Source organism: Sminthopsis crassicaudata, chromosome 1, assembly GCF_048593235.1.
Source record: "Sminthopsis crassicaudata isolate SCR6 chromosome 1, ASM4859323v1, whole genome shotgun sequence".
In the NCBI taxonomy this organism is placed as follows: Eukaryota; Metazoa; Chordata; class Mammalia; order Dasyuromorphia; family Dasyuridae; genus Sminthopsis; species Sminthopsis crassicaudata.
The window spans coordinates 714,065,269-714,085,359 of record NC_133617.1 but is presented as its reverse complement, the minus strand read 5'-3'; the positions used below and the strand labels follow the sequence as shown (position 1 = coordinate 714,085,359).

General features: G+C 35.7%; 1 protein-coding gene across 1 annotated transcript in view; it reads right to left on the bottom strand.

The window, feature by feature from the left end:
• Window positions 1–17,002, bottom strand: part of IL5RA (interleukin 5 receptor subunit alpha) — a 42,000-nt gene extending 24,998 nt beyond the window's left edge. Inside the window, exons 1-7 of the mRNA XM_074289045.1 lie at window positions 16,912–17,002; window positions 14,895–15,040; window positions 14,202–14,340; window positions 7,328–7,457; window positions 6,818–7,005; window positions 4,285–4,430; window positions 523–661 (exon numbers count right to left, since the gene is read on the bottom strand). Of these exons, the coding sequence (XP_074145146.1) occupies window positions 523–661; window positions 4,285–4,430; window positions 6,818–7,005; window positions 7,328–7,457; window positions 14,202–14,340; window positions 14,895–15,040; window positions 16,912–17,002 (979 nt within the window). The remainder of the gene's footprint in view (window positions 1–522; window positions 662–4,284; window positions 4,431–6,817; window positions 7,006–7,327; window positions 7,458–14,201; window positions 14,341–14,894; window positions 15,041–16,911) is intronic.
• Between the last annotated feature and the right edge of the window lie 3,089 nt (window positions 17,003–20,091).

Here is a 20,091-nt window from a genome sequence, read left to right as displayed (position 1 = left end):
GGGCAGCTAGGTGGCTCAGTGGATAGAGCACCAGCCCTGAATTCAGGAGGACCAGAGTTCAAATCTGATCTCAGACACTTGACACTTCCTAGCTGTGTGACCCTGGATAAGTCACTTAACCCCAGCCTTGGGGGGGCGGGGGGGGGAGAAAACTGTATATTTTATGAAAATAAAAAGCTTTTTTTAAAAGGAGGTAAAAATGACAAGATTTGGTAATTAATTGGATTTGGGGCATGAGGAATCATAAAACTAAAGCTATAAATTTCAGTGAAGTTAAGAAGTAGGATAAATTTAGGGAGAAAGATAACTTTTTTCTAGATATAATTAGTTTGAGATACTATTGACATCAGATTTCAAATACCAAATATCTAAGGCAGAAGGCCATTAGAAAATCAGTTCAAATGAAATTTGAAATCCAGATGAAGTTAAGCTCAATCTTTGTACTAACCCTGGAAGAGTTTGTAGAGTTATAAAAATGTATAATGATATCCATGAATAAGAAGAGAAATCACTGAAACTTACCTACATAAATAGATTGACTCCATTCACTCCAAAGTCCATTCTTTCTACAATCGAAATGCACCGTAGCTCTTACTTTTATAGAATACTTACAAGTAGGATCAATTATCAAGTCAAAAGAATTTCCTTGAATTTTCTGTATCTAAACAAACAAATTTAAAAATCAACAAATCTATTATTGAAAATTCTACTTTCAGCCAATTTATTTATCTACTTATTAAGTACCTACCATATGTCAAGCATAAGAGTTGAAAATACAAAGAAAAGCACATAGTCTAATGGGGAAAACAATATGCAAAAAAACCTTTAAAAATAAGTGACAGGAGAGAGAAATTGGAAATAATCAATAACTGTAAGTGGTAAAATTAAAGGAAGTCAGGAAAACTTTCTGTAGAAGGTAGAATTTTAGCTGAAATTTGACAAAAGATAAAGAGAGAACTCCAGCATGGGAAATAAGCAGAGTGTGTGTGTGGGGGGGAGCAGAGGAGGGGGTCTAAAAATGCTAGTAAGATAGAGACAGGGGCAAGTGTTGAAGGGTTTTTAATACCAAACCGAAGACTGTTGAGTAGGAGGGTTACATGATCAGACTTTTGCTTTAGGAAGCTCACTTTGGTGCACTGAGTGTAGAATGGACTTCACTTGGTTAGGAAGATCAAAAAGTAAAATATTGCCACAATCTAGGTATGAGGTGATGAGGGTCTTCACCAGGGCAGTAGCAGAGTCCAAAGACAGAAGAAGGCATATATGAAAGAAGTTATAAAGGTAAAAAATCAAAGGTCTTGGTAACAAAATAGATATAGATGGAGAAAAGAAAGTAAGAACTCAAGGATGACACCTAAATTGTTAGCCATGGTGACTGGGAGGATGCTGATGCCCTCAGTATAATACAAAAGTTAGGAAGAAGAGAGCATTTGGAGGAAGAAATGAGTATATTTCAGATGACAACTGACTTTAACCTCCTTCCTCTATCATAAAAAGGCAATCAGTTAATCAATTAATGCCAACTTGGATGCCTGCTTTCAAGTTAATACAGTAAACATTTATGGAGTGTCTATTACATATATCAATGTACTAGGTTCTTGAGAAACAAAGCAAAAATAAAGCAGTTCCTTCCCTTGAGTGAATGCTCTATATATCTATGTAAGATCTCTGTATAAGAAAGGGCAAAATTTTCAAATAATACACCAATGCAGACCATATTATTATTTTCACACAATTAATTGAAAGATGAAGAAATGCAGAGAATATGGTTTCTCTGTGCCATTAATATAATTTTCCTTAAATGTTCTCTCACATGGTATCATTAATTCATATATCAAAACAATACAATATTTCTTGAAATGTATAATAATATATTTTTTGTTTTTTTTAAATGTGTCTTATTTTTAAATTGTCTTTACTTCATTGTCCCTTCACATTCACCCCTTTTCTAGACTGAACACTCCCTTTCATTAAAAAAAAAAAAAAAAAACTAAACAAAAGGATTTAATACAGAAACTATTTCTATAACCAATATATAAAGCATTTTGACCTTGTTTTCTTACACCTCAGCCAAGGGGTATAAAGTATATATATCATTATTTCTTCTCTGAGACCTTCCTTGGTTTTTCCAATATCCAGATTTACCTTCCTTCTATTAAAAATTTCACTTACATTAGTACATTGTTTGTCTTGTATATTGTTCCATTAGTCGTGCTTATTTTACTTTGTATTACTTCATACAAATCCCCATTTCTCCAAATTCCTATTTATCATTTCTTACAGTGCAATAATACATTACTTATTGCTTTCCTTTACCCATTCCCAACCCACTTTTCTTGTGAACTTCTTTATTTCTGTCAAGAGCACCATTCTTCCAGGTACCTTGGTTTTTAATTCTGATGTTATTATTGACTGTTTATGCTTCTTAACACCAAATATCCAATTAGTTACCAAATATTGTCATTTTGACCTCACTACGTCTCTCAAATCTGTGCTCTGCATTGTTCTACCCATCACACTAATTCAGACCATCATCATCACAAGCCTGGACCATTACAGTGGCTTCCTAATTAGTTTTCTAGCTTCAATTCTCTTCCCACTTTAATCCATCCTACAAATAAGCAACAAAGTGCTTTTCTTAAGGCATAAGTCTAATAGTGTCACTGCCTTATTCGATAAGCACTAAGGGCTTCTTATTACTTCTAAGAACAAACATAATTTTTTTTTGTCATTTTAAATCCTTCACAATTGAGACCCAATCTACCTTTTTAGTCATATTACTCTACTTCATATACTTTATGATCTAACTAATCTGATCTTCTTAATGTTCTTCAAACATCTTGCTTTATTTCTGTACTTTCTTGCACTGACATGCCTGAAATACAATCTTTCCTTACCACCATTTCTCACATTTCTGAGACATTGTCACTATTTCTCTGTTTTCTTTCAATATTCAGTTTAAGTATCACCTATGAAGACTTCCTTGATTTCACCAATTGCTACTACTTCTTCTTCTCTGTACCTATTACCTTGTATCTATTTTTTATTTCTTTTGTATGTACTCAAATAAGTATTTATTATCTCCTCTAGCTAGTTTATAATGCCCTCAAGAGTTATTTTTCACTCTGTATTCACTTTGTCTTTATATATTCAGTGTCTAGTGCCTAATAGCTGCTTACTAAATGTTTGTTGATTCATTGATTCAGTCATTGGGAGAATAGTGATACTGCTATCCAAAAGACAATGACAAGAGAAAGAGTAGATTTGGTTGGTTAGAAATATAATGAATATAGTCTCAGAGTTGGAAGTGCCAGTAGTATATAAAGATCTATATAATATCTATCAGACAGCTGGAAATGTGAATCTGGAGTGCAAAAGAGACTTGAGGGTTAGAGGAGATATGAGGGATATAATGGTACAAGCTGAAGGTATAGGAGTAGATGATATTGTTAAGGGAAAGAATATAAAGATTTTTTAAAGATTATAAAGTTAATTAGAGACAGATTTTTGAGGAATTCATACATTTAGGGGTAAGAATAAGTAAAAAGAGACAAACTAGAAGTATAAAGTGAACATCAGTGTCCTGTGGCATAAAAGTCAAAGGAGTTAATAGTTTCAAGGAAAAAGTGATTAATGGTGTCCAATGCTACAAAAATGTCAAGGCAAGAGATGGCCTAATTTTTGAATGATCATTACTTCAGACAAGCTGAGACTTGGGAAAGATCTTAACTTAAAAACGCCAAAGTCTGGGACAATTGGTGGTCATCTTGACCTATATCTTATCACTGGACTCTGAGGGAGGACACAGTAAAGTTGATGACTTTGTACAACTCTGCCTCATTTAAATCTAATTTACTTACAAATCAAGAAAGCACCCTCCTGACGTCTTTGGTCCTCTTTGAGAATGAAGGACAAATAACAAACAATGATGTCAAGGAGCATTAAATTAAGGAAAGATCTTTGTATTTTGTGGGAGATCAGGGCTTAAATTAAAGAGGACAGTCTTCTAGATCAATGGGCTCAAAAATCCATATTGTAAGAGATGGAGGAATAGGAGAATAGTAAAGAAGTAGAGATAGTAAGTAGAGTTTGCTGTTTTTAAAAGTTTGTCAGTGAAAGAGAGGAAAGAAATGTGCCCATGGAACAATTTTCTCAAGGAAACTGGGTGTGTGGACACTGAAAGCCCAACTTTAGTTTCATAAGATCATGGTTCAACCAGGGAAATAGTAGTAGATAATTAACAAAGACTTCTAATATATGTGCAACACCATTTCTTAGAATTACCTGTGAATAATCCCTTCTTATGTTGTAGATGTCCACTTCATAATCAAAACATTTTCTAGGAAAGTTAGAAATTGGTTTCTCCCATTGTATAAACAGACGATTTCCTTCCATTTTTGCAGTGACATTCATTGGAGGATTCACTTGATCTAGATTTGAAAATAAGAGCCAATTTCATGAGAATTGATGCTTCCAGCCACCATTTTAAAATTTTAAGGCATTTCTAAGATAGGATATTGTCTATAATCAGCTGCAAGAGCTATCGGGGATCCTGGCAATCAAATAGATTTTTAAATATAATTAACTTTCTGATGGGAGCCTAAATTGAATCACTGTTTGCAAGACAAAGATGACTCCCACCCATGACCAAGGTCATTTCCAAGGTGAAGAGTATAGTTTCTCCTAGATAGGGTCATTATTTAGGAGAATTCTCCCTCAGCCTTAAAGAATAGAATTGCACTTTTGACTGAAGTATAAAGCCTTACTCTCCATATGACTCAATCAGGGTACAGTCAAGATAAAATGAATCAGAATAGATGGAAAGTACACAGAAATATGAATGAGAGGTCATAGGTTCCAGTGACTAACTCCATTGTGGGGCTGCAAACCATATATATAAAAGTATGGGGTTAGATTAGATCTGAAATTTCTTCTAGCTCAAAAATACTCTAATTCAACAGAATCATTCATATGTACAAAGCTTCTTCCCTTTTGAAAGTAGTTTTCATTTGTTCTTTCACTTGGTCTTCTTAACGAGGCCTTATAAGGAGGTAAAGGAGGTAGCTATTATTATTCCCAAGAGAACAGGTCAGATCATTACATTAAAGTTGGAGGGACTTCAGAGTTCTAGTTTAGACTCTATTTTGACAGATAGATAAACTGAGGCACACAGAGATGAAATCATTTGGCCCAGGTCACTCAGTAAAATAATAAAGTGCAGATTAGAATCTTAATCTCTCTATTCCCAGTCTAAGGCTTTTTTATCACTGCTATTTAACTAGATCAGTTTCTTGATTTGAGGAAAAATAAATTCTTCCTTTAGGGTAACACAGATAATAAACAGAGGTATAGGGACTGAACCTGTAATTTCCCAGATGAGGAAACTCTTTGCCCACACAGGTTGACACTTTCTCTGAAACATTAAAAAGTTGCCCAGAGTAGTGGTTTCAAACTCAAATAGAAACCCTGAGGGCAGCATATTGACTTAGAAAACCACAATTTAACATTAGATGTCATATTGTATTTTAATTTTTAAGACATCTTTTGATTACATTTTAATCTGATTTAAGTGAGCATTTAGGAGTTTTACTAGCTGCCTGCAGAGTTGACATTTCAGGCCTTTTGGAGAAGTTAAGGGATTTGCCCACATTGTGTATCATAGATGAGCTTGAAACCAGGTCTTCTTGATTTCAAGGTCAGTTCTCTATCCACTATACTACACTGCCTATTGTAGTTTTAAGATTCAAATTCATAGTTCTGGGTCCTTTCCATTAGATCAGCAAATAGTCTCATAGCCATGAGGATTCTTGGCTGAGGAAATGTAGACTTTTTTTTCAGTAAGTCTACTGACTGACCAATCCAAGACTAGGGAATAATAAAAGTATCAGACCTGAATCCCAAAGACTTGAGTTGAGTCCTCGTTACACAAAAGTTAATAACTCTATGACTTTGGGTAAATTATTCCCTAAGCTTCAGTTTCCTGATTTGTCAAATGTGTGGGTTGGATTTGATGAATTCTTTGTTTCCTTCCAGCTCTAACCTTCACTGATTCTATGAATTATCACACCTTATCTGACACTCATTTCATTAGATTTAATTTTGTCATCTATATCATTTTGCCCGCATTTCTTTAAGTGACACTTTGGGGATATCCTAGAAAATGTCAGTGGTCATGCCTATATCCACAGTCTTGCAAAATATAGTAGACCTCCCTATCATGTGTGTATATACATATATACATATACATATTTATATATGAGAGCAAGGCTACAAATATAGATATGTAGACATGTAAATCAAAGGAAATGTTGAAAATTAACTTTTAAAGGTTGATGCAACCCATTAAGCTTATTGCAGGGTACTACTCTTTTTCATCTCCCTATTACAGAGAAGTATTGTTGAAAGACACTAAAAATAGAGTTAAAAGGACTAGATTTCAAGAGGTTCTGACATTTATAGTTGTATGAATTTTAACAAGTCATTGCTTCACTAAGTCTTTTTGGCTATAAAATAGGTATGATAAAATTCTCTGTGACCTACCTAACAAGGTAGCTATAAGAATAAAACAAAAATATATACATGTGTGAAAAGTTATATTGCCTATATATAATTATATAATTACAAAAGGCAAGTCATTATTATAAAAGTCTTCCACTCCAACCTTAGATTTGGGGATTAAAGCGTAGCATAACATACAAAGGACCGGTCCTTGAATTAGAGATACCTGAGTTTCAAACCTGGGCAAGTCACTTGAGTGTCTTGTGTAAATTAGGGGGTTTCTTAATTTCTGATCTGTGATCTCATGAGTCTTCCTTACCAATAGCATGAAGGTCAAACAGCTGATCCAGTGGTTTGATGGCCATTTGTTTGCTTGTGCCATTTATGTGTACTGCCAGCTTTCCACGCCCTTTTCTATCGATGGCAGTCTCTGGAAACCAGCATGCTATATTTCTATTCCATGAATCTTTTCTATATTCATGGCATTCTTCAGTGTATATGTCAAACCTAAATTGTAACAGATATGTATTATAAAGCTAGAGAAAATTAGTTATTTGCATATATGTAAACAGAGATGAGGCAACTAGGTGCCTCAGTGGATAGAGCTCTGGGTCTGGAACCAGGAAGTCCTGAGTTCAATATGGCCTCAGGATGGTAATTAGTTGCATGACCCCAAGTAAGTAATTAATTCTCTGTTTGTTTTAATCCACTGAAAAAGGGAAGCATCTTTGCCCAGAAAACACCATGAACAGTAATGGCGTACCATGGTCCACGGGCTCATGAAGAGGTAGACAACTGAACAAATAAATAACAATAAGCAGAGGCAAACCTGTAGAAGAGGAAGTACTGAGTATCCTCTGAGGCATTCCTGCCAACAATCCAAGTACAATGGAGAGATACCTCATCCCTTAAGATGTTAGTGACACAAGTCAGATTCATGGCTGATGTCCCAGGAGCTCCTGCAAGACCAACACAATGTTAATCTTGGATGTCCCTGAGACTGAGAAGCTCTGAAGCAGAATAGATAAAAAAGCTGGCCTCCAAGGCAAGAAGACTCTTTCTCCTAAACTATTGTGATAGTCTCTAAGTAGGTCATCCTCCTCCCTCTAATCCTCTCATCTAATCTTCATTCATCCTCTCCAATCTATTCTTCTCACAATTCAGAAAATAATCTTCCTAAAGCACAGCTTTGATGATGCCATTCTCTCCATTCAAGAATGTTTAGTTGCCACCTCTATTGCCTCTTGAATTATCAGAAATTTAGGACAAAATACAATCTCTTCCCCTGGGGAAGGAGAAGAAGGGAAGAGGGGAGCATTTGAAGAATAAATAGAATTTAGCTTAAAAAAATGAGATAGCCATTCTAGGCAGGGGAAGGTATTTGAACAAAGATAGGAGAACAGAAGACCTTTTGGGAGAGAAAGCCAATTTGACTAGAGTAAAAAATTTGTGTAGAGAAATGGTGAGAGCCTGGAGCAGAGGTAAAACCTTTCTAAAGCAGCAATGAGCTGAATTGTTAGGAATTGCTCAGAATGGGAGAGAAGCCCTCATCAAGCCCACAGCTGCACTGGCTCTATAACTGGGAGCTTCAGGAACACATTTAGCTCCTGGAACAATGGGCTTAAAACACAAGTGCGCTATGAAACCCCGTTTAAAAGTAACACTCTGGAGAGCTCCATGCTCTGGAAGCCGAACTGCTGTGATTTTTTATGTCACAGTGTCACAAATGGTAGGAAGCCTTCAGGCCCACAATGAAATTGTCATAAGTGAGGAAGAAAGTATGTTACTGTCAACAGTAATCCCTAAGAATGCAGCTGCACAGAGTCCCTGGGCAGAAGAAAAATATGGACAGTTGAAAAATTTATCAGATGGGGCAGGCTAACAGCTTGTTTGGCAGACAGTTCAAAATGCTGGGACAAAAATAAGCTGGTTGAGTAAATGGAAAGGTATTTTAGGGAGTAAAGCAATACATTAGGTGAGAGGTTGTGCTCAATGACTGATTGATGATGACTTAACCAACCAAATCAGCCATCGTGGAACCAAGCCAGTTGTGTATAACTACTACAGTCTACATGAGGAAATCTCTCCATTCCCAGAAAGATTGGATGAACTGTTCTGAAGTTTATTTTGAAGTTATCAAAGGAAAGTTCTCAAAATCTTTGTGTGGTAAAATATCTTATTCTACTTATTCAAGTCAGAAATGATTTCTTTTTTTATTATTATTAATGGTTTTCTTTCAAATTATACTCAAACCTGGTCAAGGAAGAAACTAAGTTGGTTTCTAAACTTGAGTCAACCTATGGCTAGAATGGCTTCTAGTACATCCAAGGCCTCTACCCAAGAATGACTAGCACAAGTCTATGCTCATTTTTGTAGGGATTCCATGAATATTTGTGAACAAATTGTGAAATTTTCATTAGCCACAAGAAATATAAAGATGATGTCTCTCAAAAGTTGGTTCTTCAGATTTTGTTTTCAGTCACTGATGCAATTCCAAAGCCATCGGACTGTATAATATGGCTACTTGTGGTTCCTTCTCATGTCGTTAAGATTCCTTTCTAATTCCCAGCCCCCATCAGATCTGAGCTAACTTGGGCTGTTCCAGCCCCCATCTGCTCAGGTTTCCCCAACCCCCACAAACAGCTTCCTCCTTATCTAAAAATCCATTGAATTCTATTCAAATTCTAATCCTGACAGAAACCAGCCAGGAGCCAATTTGGGACTTCCCCCACGGGCCCCTTTCAAGATTACCAAAAGCCCCCCATTATAAAAAGAGAGAAACTGGAGCCCACTCTTTGCAGGAGCCCCAAACATAGCATAAGCCAGCTATGCCAAGGGTTCCTGTCCACCCGGTGCCAGCCCTGACCCTGTCATCTTTCTACCTTTAACCTTACTTCCAAACCCAAAATAAACCTCTTTTATTAATCTAGGTTTTCGGGTCTGTAAATTCCTTTACAGAGAACCCTTGCGGTGCTACTAGACCTCATTTAACTCTGTATCCTTGCACCAAATCCCAAAGGGTTTCAGGGGAGCTCTGTTTGACTCTCTGTACCTCAAACTTGCCACTAGACCTCAATTAACCCTAATTTCATCTAGGTACCCCTTACCTAATTTTCATCACTTCCATAGACAAAATGGTTAAGTTTGGAAATATGTATTAATAAAACAAAACTAAGTAGACAGCTGCATCATGATGGAGAGAATGAGATGATGATGATGATGATGATGATGATGATGATGATGATGATGATGATGATGATGTTGATATCTGTATTTTCTCCAAGTATTTTCATGCTTTTCATCATTTTTCTCTCTCTCTAAAAACCAGGTCAACTGTTTCCAGGTGTGTTCCCATGTCTTAGAAATTGGAAGTATATTTCTTTACTTTTAACTTTTCTCTATGTTTTTTTTTTCTTTTCCAAGTGTTTAACTGAAAGTAGTAGTAATGAAAGGATTTATATAACCCAAATTTTCTCTGTAGACTAAAAAAATCAAGTAGTTGTTCTTATACCATTAGCCTTAGATGATTCAGTCTTAATGTCACTTCTGATCCTCAAACTAAATTTATCAGTTTTAGAATCTCCAAACCATTAACAACCAGTAAGCCATTAAACAAGAGTAAACAATCATCTATTGAGCACTATCTGGACATTGTGTGACTTACAATAGTGATACATTATCTATCCCCTAAACAACTTAAAATATAGTTGGGAAGGCAAAGAAAATAAAATTGCATAACATATTTTAGAGCTCTTTAAGATTGATTGACATTGTTTCACTACCACCCTATGAAGTAAATTTTAAGACATTATTATCCTGAATTGAATTATCCTGAACCTTAGAAGCCATCTAGTCTAATCAATTCCTGAAAAAAATCCCTTCTTCAATAGATCCTAAAAGTGATAGAATTAGAGGGGGAAAGAATGCATCAGAGTCAGAACCTGATGCCAAGGTTTCAGGCAGCAAGAACAGCTTTCCATCAACAATTATACTGTCCTGGTTTTGGAGACTATCAAGAAAGGAGGACTGAGGGCTTAGTGAGGAGGTTACACTAAAGTCTGCATTTAGAAACAAAAAAGGGAGTCAGAGGAGAGAGAAAGAGCACACAGAGATAGGATAAGGCAGCAGTTCTTGAACTTTGTGATCTTAGAACCCCCTTTTAGTCTGAGGAATTATTAAAGACCCTGAGACAAAGAGTTTTGGTTTAAGTGGCATTGGAAATTAAAGCATCTTGTCATTATAAATAGTAAATAGCAAATAGTTTTGATCTCATAAATCTCTTGAAAGAACCTGGAGCCCCCAGGAGATCTTGTTCTAGCCTTTGAAAACCATAAACATGGTAGAACACAATGGTAGGGCAATGGCAAGTTGGCCTCTAAGAGAGTAGTATAGAAGAAAAAAAAAAAAAGCATTAAACTTGGTGTCAAAGGAAGCCAGATCTGGATCCCAATCCAGACCCTTTTGAGTAATGTGAGCTTGGTAAAGTCATTTAACTGCATTTAAGCCCCAGGTAGAGAATAGAGAAAAGAACACAAATACAGTTTACATCACAGAGTTCTTATTGAAGGGAAAGAGCTATAAGAAAATGAAATCCCTCCTGGATGTTATATATTATGAGCCCAAGAGGTGTCAAGCGAGGAACTTTCAATCTAGTTTATTTTCTGGCCATACAGAAAAGATAAATCTATATCACTCCAGATAGAAGGCTAGCTAGCTAGGAGGAGAGACAGAGACAGAAAGAAACAGCAGAGAAAGAGCGCTTGATCAAATATGCATGCATATAATATTTGATAAAGTTTAAAGTCAGAAATGTCTCCATTTATTTACTTCTTGAGTTAGAAACAAGGAAAATGTGTAAACTGCTATTATCAGATTCCTAACTTTTTCAGAAAAAGGGGTTCCTTTTTACAGTCAAAAAATCTTGCAGATACTTTTAGACATGGCTAGTATGGGAATTTGTAATGAGCTTTGATTCTTTCTCAGGGGGTAGTGGAGGAAGAGGTGGCAAAGTATTACGAACTGAAAATAAAATTGATATTTTAAAAAATAAAAGTCATATTCTTTTCAACAATGAGGTAATTCAGGCCACAATGGAGACTTTGATGGAAAGAGCCATCTGCACCCAGAAAGAGGACTATGGGGACTGACTATGGATCATAACATAGTATTTTCACCATTTTTGTTGTTGTTCGCTTGCTTTTTTGTTTGCTTTCTCATTTTTTTTCTTTTGATTTGATTTTTTTGTGTAGCAAGATAAATGTGGAAATTTGTATAGAAGAATTGCACATGTTAGATTATTTGCTATCTAGGGGAAAAGTGGGGAAAGGAAGGAGAAAAAATTGGAATACAGGGTTTTGCAAGGCTGAATGTTGAAAACTATCTCTGCATGCATTTTGGTCATAAAAAGCTATTATTTTAAAAAAGTTATAACAATTGAGGGAAAAAAATGCTGCAGACTCTCACATGATAATTAATAATCATATTAGCTTAAGTTCATTTTAAACTGTAGTGCTCCTGACACTGTTCTCATAGAGCAATGTCACGTCTGTGATCATCCTTCTTGTCTGCATTTGCTCTCATCTTCTGTACAAGACATTTTTAAAATCAAGTTTGTTGGTTAATGCCTTGTGTATCCAAAGGCTCTCTTTAGACTCTGGTTCTTTCTGATCAGAATTCTTTTCTTCTCTATCTTCAGAATTTCATCCTTAAGTGTTTCCCAGTCCTTGTGACTTGACTCATCATGTAGAATGTTAATTCACAATATCCTACCTAATCCTCCTCTGGATAATTTGTCATCTGTTCTTCTTAAATCCAGAGTATATTGCAGATGATGACTGGTTTTAACCTCTTTTTTCTAAAATAAACTCTCAGGGAATGGTCACTTTCCTCAAAGATTCCCCTTTTAACCCCAGCAACCAAAATCCAAAAGAGAATTGTCCTTTGCTGGTTCCTTTACTTTTTGAAGGATTAAAACCCAAATTAGACTAATCAAGACATTTAACTGAACTGATAGGCTTTTGGCAGAGTGAGAGAGAAAGGGAGAGACAGACACAAAGACAGAGAGACAGAGAAAGAGACAGAGGCAGTTAAAGACAAAAAGACAGACACACAGAGAGACGGAGAGAGAAAGACAGAAACAGAGAGACAGGGACTGAAAGAAAGAGACAGAGACAGACAGACAAAGACAGAGACAGAAAGAAATAGAGATAGGAGAGGATAGGAGAGGGGAGAAGAGGGAGAGAGAGAAAAGGGAAAGAGGCAGTAGGGGCATAGAGAGAGAGGAAAGGAGAAAAAAATGAGGAGAGAAGAGAGAGGAAGAGCTCCTTCCAGCACATATCTGGATATGTGAAGTTCCCCTTCACGGCTCCACCTCATACTTACAGCCTATTTCTCAATATCTTTATGTGTTTCCCCCAACTCTTCAGGTGGTCTGCAGTGTATTCCATTATCAAAATCATTTCTTCTCATTCTCTGTTTATCAGCCAGATATTCTCTAAGATGATTTCCCTCCCTTCCCTCTGATTTCTAGATCACGATGTACCTTATTTCTTTTGAGGCAGCTAGGTGGGCACAGTGAATACTACACGGTACCTGCAGCCAGGAATTAAAATTCTACCTCATTTGCTTACTGCTTATGTGACCCTAGGCAAATCACTTAACCTCTGTCTGCCCCAGTTTCCTCATCTGTAAGAGAGATGAGGATAAAAATAGCACCTTATCCGAAGTTGTTATGAGACAAAATTAAATATTTATACAGTACTTGGAAAACTTAAGTATATAAGTGATAGCTAAATCATTATTACTATTTTGAATATGTATCAAATAGGGTGGTCTCTTTAGAAACTACCTTATTTTCAATGGCAATTTCAAAGATTTGGACCCAAATGCCATGTGTGAGTTCTATCCCACTAAGAGTTGATGGTACCTATTGGTTCAAATTTTCTTCAACCTCTGTTTCATCTTGCTTGTTGCCTAAAAAACCTGTGTGTATGGGTCCATGGACCATATCCAGTAGTCAGGAACTACTAGATGATCCAGTGTCAGTCATCAAAAAATAAGGAAGAAGGAAAAGTTTGGTTGAGGATTTTCCTTTTTTAAGAAGCCCTTTCTCCTACTCTTTGACTCCTTCCACCAACATCTAGTGTGTCTTCCTTCTGACAACTTATGGATCTCTGCCCAGGTGAGTCTTTCCTCCAGGGTGCCTGATACTTTCTCACCATCTATTTCCTCCCCATCAAAACTTATCTTCCTTTTGCCTCTTTCCTTCTTAGCTCCTTGTCAAGTTGAAAAACAATCTAAGAAACTAATTCCTAATAAGGTGCTACTCACTGACAGTAACTTACTGTATATTCTCTCTACAGAATATGTGCATTTTAACTGTAACCAATTCTTCCAATTCCCAATTTAGTATTCTTTCCTTTATACCATTAACTGGTTAATTAGATGACTCTTCTTTATTTTCTTTAAGAATATGTAAATATTTTAAAGTACTTTCCTCTCTGCTCAGTGTTACCTCAAAGGCCCCATAGTTTTTGAAGCAAAATTATTAAAATTACCATTCAATTTTAATTATGATTAAAATCACAATTCATTTTTGGAAGAAACTCTTGTCATCCATTAATTTGGTAACACTGGTTTTTCTAGTTCTCTATCCATGCAACACACAGTAAATAAATCAAAACTTATCCCAAATCATATCTTACCTGGAGGGGCTTGAAGCTCAGCTGAAACCCAATTACTTTGGAAAAAACGAAAACCACAGTGAAGAATTGTCTGCACACTTGCCGAAAATCCCCGGTGAAGTACATTTACACTTGTGCTTTGGGTCTTTCTAGTTTCATACTGGAAATAAATCCCAGAAACCATGGAATTTGGTAAGAAAACAGCCATAATAAGGAGACTACTTCAATTAAGTAAACATTGTCTCCTATTTCTGAAAACAAAATCTAACCACAGTGCAACAAAACAGCTTCTAAGGTGAAATCTGCAGCTGGATAAAAATCAACATTTGAATTTCCTGTGAATTTCCACATTGTCTGTGTGATGGATTCTTCTGTTTTCTAGTTTAGATTTTTTTTTTAATTCCAAAAAACCAAGCTGCAGTTCTACTTAGAAAAGAATTGTAGCACATGTTCTTTCTCATTAATAAGCATTTAGCATACAACTAAATTATCTTTGTTTTTATTAGTGCTAATCAAGATGCAAAATACAACTTTTCACTCACTTCCCTTAAAGTCTCCTCTATGGCCACAAACCACTTTGATAGGGGGTCTGGGTCAGGCTGATTAGTCTTTTCTTCTGCTTTCCTCAGTGGATTTGAGTTTCAAATTGCAGTTATATAGAAAATTGAATCAAATGGATTTTGTGCAAGAAACATATATATCTTTAATACTCACATCATCTTCATTTGGAATATTAATTTTCACATTATATTTTACACAATTTATTCTTGGATCCTGATTAGGATTTGGTTTCCATCGTAAAAGAACTTTAGATAAACCAGTTACCATAACTGTAAAATTTACAGGTGGGAGAAGTAAAACTGTTGAATTAAAGGAAAGAAAAAATATATATAATACTCAATTTTTATATTTTTATTTTTAATTTAAAAAGTAAATATTTACATATTCATATATATAAAATGCTCAATGACTAAAATCCACCATTCTAAGTAAGAGGTTCTTAATGTGGGGTCCATGATTTTTTAAAATATTTAATAATATTTCAACAAAACTTATTTGCCTTTGCAATTCTATGCATTTAAAAACATTCCAAGAATCTGTAGGCTTCACTAAACTACCCAAGGGGTCCATGACACAATAAAAGTTAAGAATCCCTGCTCTAGACATGGCTTGACACAACATAGATGAATTATCATAATTAGCTTCATTAACATAAATAAGAATTTATATTAGAAAGCATCTTTAAGTCAAACTTTATTTGTCTATATCTTTTCTAATCCAAATATTTCACCTTTTACATTGTTAAGCAATAAATATTATGCTATATAATTAACAAAGTTTAGCCCACTTCTCTATTGTTAAGTAGGATGATTAAAAAGGCATTGGAAATAAGTTGATTTTTTTAATACATCACCATTTTCTTCAATTCTAACTGCACTGCTCATTTCCCCCAAAATGTCTCTTGGGTTTTGTCTACATGTAAAAAATTGATGGGTCATTTTGGTTCTTTAAATTATATAACTCAATCAGGCAAAATTTCAAAAAGGTTTCTGCATAGAGCCACTTGTCAATTCTCTCTTCTTTCATCATTAAGTCCAAATTAGGAGGAGAAGATGTGATACTCTGAACAAGGAATTGAGTGGATCCAAAAGATTTTGAGAAACTAGTGCAGCTATTCTAAAGATGAAACTGAGTTGGGTTTAGTGTATACCCCTGTTCCTGGTGCTGGGGAAGATGAAACTAGTGGATTGCTTGATCTCAGGAATTCTGAGCTACAGAACACCAACCAGGTGTTCACACTAAGTCTGTCATCAATATGATGAGCCCCTGGGAGTAGGGGCCACCAGGCTACCTACAGGGAGAAAATATTGCCTAGGTCAGAAATGTAGCAAATCAAATTTCTTCTGGTTGGTATCGGGATTGTGTTCATGAGAGGCTGATACACTACCAGCCCAAGAGAGATAGGAGGAGGAAGAAAAGAAGGAGGAGGAGGAGGAGGAGGAGAAGGAGGAGGAGGAGGAGGAGGAGGAGGAGGAGGAGGAGGAGGAGGAGGAGGAGGAGGAGGAGGAGGAGGAGGAGGAAGAGGAGGAGGAAGAGGAGGAAGAGGAGGAGGAGGAGGAGGAGGAGGAAGAGGAGGAAGGAAATAAGAAAGAAAGGGAAATGGAAGAAGTATAAATATAAAATCCCACTTTCCTGTATGACTTCCATTGAAATTTCATGCTGCAAATAATGGAAAACCAAGCAATACAAGGACAAGGTCAACCATAGATGTTCATGGAAAATTTATTCTTAAACAGATTTTTTTAAAAAACACAATTCAGCTGACATAAGACAGGGCTGGGATAGTGATTGCCCATTCTTCTATTATGATTTTCTTTAGCATTTCTTCTTCTAGTCCCCCAGGGAAATTAGAGGAAAAGATAAAAAGAAACATATCTGGTCCATATGTAGTGGAGGCCAGAGTAGTATCTGTTACAATAGCATATTTATAGAATGTCCTGGTGGGAACAATCCCTTCTTTCTCTTTCTCCCTCTCTCCCTCTCTCCCTCTCTCTCTCTCATATATATATATATATATATATATATATATATATATATATATATATATATATATATATATATATATATATGCATAGTCATATACATATGCACAATTCTCCAACTGAGGTTCTACTTAATTTACTATTACTAAAAAGAGAAACACATTTGAATCTCTGTAGTTATTACTTACTTTCTTCTTCCAAACATAAGTTTGCTTGTAATACCACAGCTGACCCAGTGAGGAACAGGAAAATTATCACCATGATATATTGATGATACATTCTATTGAAAAAAGAAGTCACATAGAAGATCACCCAGTGCCTTTTAAAAATCTGACAACTAAATAATATGATATAATTCAATTTAATCCAATGAATAACATATGCAAACCTTAAAATATTATGTTATTGTTGTTATCCATTTCTTAATACATATCATAGCGGTCTCTTCTCCTAAGGTCATCCTCTGATACCTTCCTAAGCAAATGGGTCCTTAAAGGGCCCTGGGTATTTGCAGATTATTTCAAAAAAGCAGAAGATATGTCAAAGTCAAATAAGCTACAAGAGTTTCCAGCACATGCCTGGAAATGACCTAAATATCTGTTGCCAAAGGACCAGCCTAACTACGTTTGGAAAGACATCATCAACTTGATCCATGATGATGAACAGTTGGCCACAGCAATGCACAAATAACTTTGTCAAAAACAGGCTGTGATCTATAGCACACTAGCAAAATATAATAGAAGGCAATTAACAACCTGGAAGAGACTGATCTCCAAAAATGAATGGTCCATACAGCTTCTCAACAAAAAGTATATAACATAATAACAGTCGTTACCTAGAATTGGGGGTGAAAGAACAGGACAAGAAGTCAGTCCATAATAGATACCAATTCAGTATACATGCTGGCAAGAATAAGCTCTTCCATAAATAAAAGCACACAGACAGATGAAAAAAAAGAAAATATAATAAGAAGACTACAGGGTACATATAAATAATAAATGTCACATGAGCAAGTTTTGAGACTATGAATGCTATGTGTAGTCTCTAACAGACTTATACAGTGTCCCCTTCTCAACATTTGCTGCTGACTTTTCAAACCCTCCTCTTTTCATATGTACATATATGTAAACAGATTGTATTATGAAGACTCAAAAGGGAGACTTATAAAAAGTAAAAAGCCAGTGACTGTTTTTCAAGAGCTTGTAATTTAGTAGAAGGCATTAAAAATGAAATGAACAGTGATATAAGACAACCTATTTCTGTGTGTTTTACAAATAGAATAAGTAAATATAAAGATATGATAAAATGAGATATTTGTAAAGTGCTTTGCAAACCCTAAAATGCTATATAAATGCTAGCTATTATTACCATGCATTATATATGTACAATACTGATAATAAACATTATAATCTTCAGAGAAGATAAAAACAATTATAACAAAGAATAGTCAGGAGAAAAAAAATTGATGAAAAGAAATCATACCTGTGATGAGATTATCAGTAAAAAACAATCTCATTGCTCTATTTGTAAGAAATGGCTAGAGATCAATTGTGGGGAACAGAATGGAAATTTTAGGTTTATTTTTTGCCAGCTTTGAAATCTAATTTGAAGACTCAATTTAATCTAGAAATACAAAACAATATCCTATTGATCATTCCTTTCACTGACTGGATCTAGAGTGGCATGAGGATATTTTCAGTTATTTATTAAAATTAGACTCATTAAAATAGTTTTAGTATAAAAATAGTATATTTCTTTCAGATTTTAGAAATGGATCTTGGCTAAAATTGAAATGATACTCATTTGTGAAATGATCTTGAATCAATATTACATACACACGCACCTATGCCTGTATGGTAACATACACTCTAGAAATAAATAGCACAAATTAGTTCTCTTCCAGAATTATTCTCCCTTCATTTGAAAATCCCACACCAAGCCTTCTAGATCCTATGGCTGAGCCACTTTGACAATAGTTAACCACAATAACCTGGCAGAGCAGAAAGGGAACTCTCAAACTCTACTCCTGCGTCACAAATTTCCCACTGAACAGGTTGGATCCCATAGACATCAGCATATCTACAACAGAAGTCATGATCTTCCCTTCTAAATTTCCCCTCTTCCAAAGTGTCCCTTGTTATGGGGGGGGGGTATTACAATTCTCAGGGTCACCTAGGCTTGCCACTTTGGTGTCATCCTTATTCTTTACATTCACTCACTCTATTTATCTGATCAGATGTCAAATCTTAATATTTTTTACCTTTATTTATTTCTTGTATATGCCCCTTATCTTCACTCACATAGCTATATCCTTTAGGATTTCATCAACTCTCATCTGAGCCACTGAAACAGGCAACGAAGGACTTAATAAATAGAACATTGCACTTGGAGTCAGAAAGACCTAAAAAATACTACCTTAGATGATCACCATCTGAAGTACTTTGGCCAAGTCATCAATCCTCCCTCAGTTCTCTTATCTGTAAAATGGGAAGAAAAATAATAATAACACCTCCCTCCTAGGCTTGCAGATGAGATAACATATGTAAAAACCTCTGCAAACCCTAAAGTGCCAGCTGCTAATTGGGTTTCCCTGTCTCAAATCACTTTCTACTCCAGTCTGTTCTTCATATAATTCCCAAAGTGATTTTCTCAGAGGTCAAGTATATCACCTCTCTCCCTCACCCCAGCCCATAAACTCCATTATTTCTCCTTTACCTACAAGATCAATAGAAAGCCCTTCCTGCCATATGTCTCCATATGCAGTCTTCTCTCCTCCAAGCTTTCTACAGTCCAATGACCCTTGCTCTGCAGTTTAGACTCAAAAAGATTTGTCCAGAACACTGAGAGGTCTGGGACTTGCCTGAGACAAAGAGCTAATAATACATGTCAGAGAAAAGATCTCAACCAGAATCCTCCTGGAATCAAGAACAGCTCTCTTCACCAAAGCCATTTGCCACGGACAGATATAGGCCAAAGTATTAATGAAAACATACATGGTCTAATGTCATTTCTATTTTTGGCTGTCAAAACAAATTAAAGTAACACAAAAGACATGGCTTTAAAAAAATCTTTTTGTTACTAGAGTAAAAAAAAAAAAAAAAAGGACTTTAGATCCTATAGTCTTTCAAATAAAGAAATTGAGGCAGAAAAGTTAAAGAGCTTTATCCAAGGTAAAAAAGGCAGTAAACAGAGATGGGGTCTGCACACAGATTGAGACAGACTGATCTAAAACAAAGAGAAATACATAAACACACAGAGGGGAAAGAGAGAGACAAAGAGAGAGAGAGACAGAGAGACAAAGAGAAAAGAGAGAGAGAAAAGGAGAGAAGAGAGGAGAGGAGAGGAGGATGGAGAGACAAATAGAAAAC